General features: G+C 46.1%; 1 protein-coding gene across 1 annotated transcript; it reads right to left on the reverse strand.

The window, feature by feature from the left end:
• Nucleotides 1-2,957: 2,957 nt before the first annotated feature.
• On the reverse strand, nt 2,958-3,200 carry CORC01_04864 (uncharacterized protein; the record flags this gene model as incomplete). The annotated part of the gene is made up of 1 exon (XM_022616511.1): nt 2,958-3,200. The coding sequence occupies one exon, from the start codon at nt 3,198-3,200 to the stop codon at nt 2,958-2,960; it is 243 nt and encodes an 80-aa protein (XP_022477108.1).
• Nucleotides 3,201-6,251: the final 3,051 nt, after the last annotated feature.

The raw sequence follows: 6,251 nt of genomic DNA on the forward strand, positions 1-6,251 counted from the left end.
GTTACGAATGGCTATGCTGAAGTTGGGATAGTTTCGTATTGTTTTCAGAATCATCGACCTTCAAGTGTGGCTAAGATGGAGAATCACTTGAGCTGCAGTTCACCTTCGACTTTGGCATGACTATTCGTCCTTGCTATCGTGAAACCTATGCCGCTGCTACTTCTCAACGTCGAGGACTCGGTCTCTCCGTCTAGTTACCGTCGTTGCAGTGCAAAAGGCAGTTCGTCATGCACGCCGTGCGCTAGAGGGCGGACATGCGGACAGGTCCACCAAAGCCTGAGGGAACACTTGTGTTAGAGCGTTGAACACCCAGTCGTTTGGAAATGACTGTCCATGTGAGGTCACGACGCTACTTGCTACCATCGCAGGTGGAAGCGCAGATCAACCGAGTTTCCAAGTAGGGAGCGGCACCATTGCATCGGGCCATGGCGGAGGGGACGAAGGACGTGGCGATGAGGAAGATGGCTCTTGAAAACTGCATGGCAGAGAGCCCTCGTGGGATCGCCTATGATTGGATGTAGATGGATGGGTTCTACTTCGTTTGTAAAGGATAATGTTGTGATGGCGATTGTTGATATTGCAATTGACTTCTTCAACTTAGCCATGAGTGTCGGATTGGAAGCCTTATTCGACCTCGAGTCAGCACCAGCGCAGGGGCCATCTGAGGGTCTCTATATCAGCGTTCAACTGACGATCTAACCTCCGGTTGGAACCTCTCTTTTCCACTTCACGCAGAGATCAGTATACAGTTAATTGACCCTTCGTCACCCCAGTTCGATCGAACAATTGCACCTGTGATACGTAAACCAACAATTATAGATAACTTATTAGGGGCCTATTAAGCTCGAGATCTTACTTAGCTTTTAGCCCGTATAAGTAATATTAAAAACTAAGCCGAAGTATATATTATGAGCGATAGTATAGCTTATGTATAAGCCGTATTTAATAGTTATAATTAAGGCTACGTAGCGAATTAAGGAGAGTTGATCTCCATCGTACCTTTGTGATGTGGCCGTTTATATAGCCTACGATAAGGTCCCCTTATGGCTCGGAACGAGCTAGTTAACGTACGTTGGATACGTTTATAGTATGGCCGTTTTATTTGACAGGGTTGGTCGCGACGACGCAGGAGTCATGTCGCATGTTCACCTCTCAGCAAATAGCAAAGCCACAGGGATATCAAGACTGAGTTATTGTTACTCATTCACATACAACGAGTAAGTACCCTTCTGTTCTCCTTGTTTGACGATAATCATAAGCAGTCAGTTCTCCTTGAGAAACTTTTGAAGCTACACCTATGAATTCTTTTTCCTTCCTCAGCAGCTACTTCAGTAGCTGTTCACTGCACCTGCATAGCTTTCTATCGACCTTTCAGGAGCTGGACAGGAGTGGCATTTCTTTTGGCCGGATCACGGTCGTTTTCCCCGACCTATGCGTACTCGTACTCTTTAGTTTTGGGGTCTTGATGGTAAGAGAGATGTCGACTCACCGTTTTTGATCGCGGAATCGTCTGAAAACGGGTTTGTGCTGGGGTCACATCATCTACAGGTAATTCATCGTAGGATGGCCCCTTATGCAGCCGCCTAAGAATATGGCATTGCCCACAACTTACAAGCGATGAAGTCAGAATGAGCGTTTTAAAGAACTAGAGAAGCCAGAGGGATCAGAGCTCGCTGGAACTATCGACACAATCAGGAGCCGGCTTTCTCTACGCCACGTACAGCGTAAGGGAGGTCAGGCAGTTGTGCATCTTCCATTGACATTGTGCCAATTCTGTGTTGCTCATTTTCTGCGCCTCTTATATTTCGCGCCCCTCAATTTCCAGCGCTGCTCCATTTCCTGCGCTCCTCATATGCTGCGCTCCTCCGTAGGGCCCCGAAACAATATGGATGTTCACAAGCTCATGTCCAAATCAATCAAACCCGAACGGACACAGCGTCCCGAAATATTGTGTCAGTATGTCGCGAAGCATCGTCATAACACTTTTCGAAGTTTGGCGTTCGATGAATGCGTTGCGATTAGAAATTTGTACCGAAAGACCCAAATCGAAACCCTTAAGATCTTCGAGAGAGACTACGATGGTGTTGACACCGTCAGCACCCAAGGCCTCGCAAACATCAAAGGCCTTGCTGAACGCGCTGTTGCCGTACAAGGGAACGGCCTTTAGAAAAACTACATCGCTTTTTTACAAAACTTGCCTACAGGAACACGTTCTATAGCCCTTTTAGGTAGGTGATCTCTGTTGCGTGATATCGCTATAGCCGTATACACCGACATGTTAGCCACAAGAAGGTGCTTTCTATTTTGCACAGCGCGATCTGACCATAGTGATCCAACGAGAAGAATTTTCCTCGTTACGCTCAGAACTAGGTGCTCGCTTCCCTTCGCCATCGTCTCCGCCCACATCATTGCCTGGTGCGAAGGAAGATAGCTATATTGAGTCATCTCAGTTGATCGCTCCAACCATTGCACAAGCCAATGTCGGCCAGCAAGGGCGCCAAAGGAAACGCGAACAAGACTCCTCAGCTTTGAGAGCAGAGGTGGCAGTTGTATCAGAGGTACGGCCATTTCTCGGCAACTATCTGTGTATAGGGTTCAAGAAATATTATAAAAGACAACGCAAGTCGGCTCAGAACCCTTCAAGCTTATTAACGAAAGCTATCAAGCTGTATTTCGCGAGTGACGTCGGCGAAGACTTCAAGCTATTTGTAACTTTGAGCTCCTCCTCAGGGAAGGATCTTGAAGAGGCTTTCTCGAAAGATTTCGATACACTAGGAGATTTAGCAAGTGATTGGCTTTTAAGAGCGTTATTAAGCAGTCGGGCTCACGCAACGAATGGAGAATGTTTAGGCTTTTCGCTACATAATAATAGCAAAGAGGTAGTTGTAGAAATGAAGATTAGGTTTGCGAGGGGAATAAGTCTTACAAAAAAGATGTTCCCTTGAGCAGACTAGTGTTCAGGGAGTTTCTTCAGAGTATACACACTTAATATGCTTTTCGTCTATAATCACAGACTCGCCGATAGCAACAACCGTTTCCCCATCTACCTTTGCATCTAGCTGCGCGACCACTCTCCGTCCCTTCCAAATACTACCTTTATCACTGCCTTTCCAACGCAGGGTAAATACATCAGTTCTTGCTTTAAAAACTTCATATTCGATGTACTTATATCCGTCGATCGTGTGGTCGGCCTTGTTCATTGCTTGATTAGCGTATCGTCTGGACCAACTCATTCGTGTTGAACCCCTACCTCGGGCATCACCAAAGCAGTCTCGTAAGTGAAAGCGCGCTCTTGTTGCTTAGCTATTGATTTGCTGCTTGACGACGTGGATTTAGGATTATGAGGATGGTCGATACCGAAGACTTCTCTAATATGGGTTTTGTCAGCTTTTCAATGTTGTCAGTAGTGGTTGGGCACCCACGCGTAAGTGCTGATCGAGCCTGACGATGACAAGACCCAACCAACCAGCTGTAACTAAGGTGGAGAGCAATAAAGGTGTTCTGAAAAGAGCTTTGGAATCGAAAGATGTCTGCTCAAATGCAAAAGATTGCACTGCGCCACTGTCATAATAATATGCGGAGCGGGTTTACTTCGAAGATTCGGGAAATCTCCTGTGTTCTTGACGGGTTTCATGAAGCGGGGGATATATCCTCCGGCCCCGCTACTCCCGCACTACTGGAGGAAATGCATACCAGTTCTACAGCTAATTATCCCTCTAAACGGGGTAAGAAATGATTCTTTCATCCAATCGATGCCAGGTTTGGATGCAGAACCGATCCAAACTCCACAGGTTGCTACGCAAAACACATCGATTGCGCCAGGACAGCCAACAACAACACACCTGCCACTAGCTGATTATAGGTCTTCCGCCCCCAACAATGTTTGCAACGTCCTACAACGACGACGTGCCTAACAGAACGGTATCATCTCCTGTATGACGGAAGCTGAAGACATCAGCGGAGTTGAGCAGCGACTTCTGGTTCTACCGGCCCGACGACAATCCGATGCGGCTGTAGTTCTACGAAACCACCCGGAGAAACGAGCATCCTGTTTGGTAGACGCCTGTGGCTAGAGGCGTGGCTAGTCACTGAACGGGGGCGACTATTAAGATAATGGGACTATTACCTAATTACCCTGAGTTATTGAATGAAAGGTATTAATGGGTGGAACTCCATGAACGCCTACTGTTGGCATGAGTGAATGAGGCGAGACACAGACATCGGAGATTCCGCCGAGAAGGCCCGAGGGGCCAGACAAGCCGTTATCCTGGCCTGACTCAAAATTGACAAAAGCAATCCGGCTACAGGACAGGGGTTGAATAAGATTGCAGAAAGTTCATTTCAATGGAAAAGTATTAGACGTGTACCGGGAATGGCCACCAAATTTCGGTAAACTCGAGCCGACAGAATGCGGTACTGTTGCATGGGGCAAAACTCTCAGCATAGACTGGACCTGAAGTTGTGAGTCAAGCAGAGACAAGCACTGACTCGCGTGTTTTGTGATACGTTATCTGGAAACGTGGCGCCTTGTTTTAATCTTATTCAACTCAGACTGTCCGGGGCCGCAAAGCGTCCTGGCAGGTCGGGAAACGTTGCGCCTCTTGTTATCGTATGTCGAGCCCCGATGCTGAATACTTGAAAGTGGCACCCCCTGTCAAATAAAGTATGGAATAGAATGGCATTTCCAAAAATTTACGCAATAGGAGTGAGACGTCCTACGCGGTTGGCTGAATGCTGACTGGGTTGTAGTAACTTGCAGTTGATGGGTTATCAGAGTCATGAAGGAAAACATCTGTCATAGCTCGATCATTCAAATGGACGATATACAAATACAGAGCCGCACCGGGAATAGTGTTATCATATTTATCACTACTGATAGAACCGTTTCTATGGGTCGCAGTTGATTGCGGTTACCTGCTTTAAATATTAGGCTACGGTTTCATCAAATTTATGCCCAGGAGTCAAAAGAAGGAATTTAATCTGAAGACCGGCAGGGCACAAAGAGGCGTTTAATCACAGATAATGAGCAAGTTTCGGGGTATACTGGGAAGATTTACGTCCTGTGTACAATACTTCGAAGTAGGTCAAGCCAGTGGCCACGGAAAGGCTCTGGTAGCCTCAGACTAAGCATAATGAGCGAAGCTAGAATACACACAAATGCTGCTGTCCCACAGAGCGCTTGTGACGCTCGCAATCAACACGGGACACCGTAGTATTTCCCATTAGCTGCTGTTTGGATGCTGCAACAATCTGCATCGCAATCACGTAGGATTTGCGTGTTGAGATCCCAACAAAATCCGGCGTTGCCCTCCTGTCAAAATCAGTTTACAGTAAACACGGCGACGATACAAGAGCGTACGTGTTTTTGCTTAGCTTCATAATTTTTAAAGCAACAATTGGTATTGACGCTGCAAGCCATCTAGGCATTGGTTAGCATCACGATATCAAAAGATAACGGTAATTAATACCGTGTTACCCAGCAAGGCAAAGATGAAGAAGGCGGCGACTCTGAGCATTGTGGTAAGGTGGTGAGGGGCAAAAGTGGCTGATGAGACAATGGTAACTGAAGCTGATAAAAAGGCATGACAAGGCCAACAGGTCACAGGAAAACAGTAAGATATTTATATTTGTTGCTCCGAGTCCTCGAATCAATTTTTCTGCGTCTTCCACCCAGCTACATCCATTTATGGGGGTATACAAAATAGCAAAACTCCTGATTCAGTTGTATATCGTGTCTTCACTGCAAGTAACTATAGACTGCAAATAAGCCTAACATCATTTAGAGAGACGCAAATACGTAATGATGAGCAGGCTCTCTATCTAGGTTTATCTGAGTCCGAGTCATGCCATTCGGCTGAGTGAAATTTCTGTTTTATATCGGATTAGCCTACCTTGCAAGGCCAACTTACCTCTCGCCAAGTTGATGTTCGCACTATTAATGAAACATGTAATTCCTCACCCGAATGCTTCATCTCTGCGCCTACTCCTATCCCTTATAAGGGCCAATTACTCAATATTACATATCTATGTATAACACGCTTATAACATCCACTAATTGCTGGTTAATACTTTTTAAGATAAACCTCGAGACATCAGGGTCTATGATTAAACCTCCTCCTCATCTAGGTTCACAGTTAACCTCAATGGCCTCATCCATAGATGAGAAAACTTAGACATTATCTAGTCGTTCTAGTACCAATTCCTCCCCCTCCTCTCTTTTATATTTACACCATTGCGCAATCTCGGGCTAC

Source organism: Colletotrichum orchidophilum (assembly GCF_001831195.1).
Source record: "Colletotrichum orchidophilum strain IMI 309357 chromosome Unknown Scaffold_32.1, whole genome shotgun sequence".
In the NCBI taxonomy this organism is placed as follows: Eukaryota; Fungi; Ascomycota; class Sordariomycetes; order Glomerellales; family Glomerellaceae; genus Colletotrichum; species Colletotrichum orchidophilum.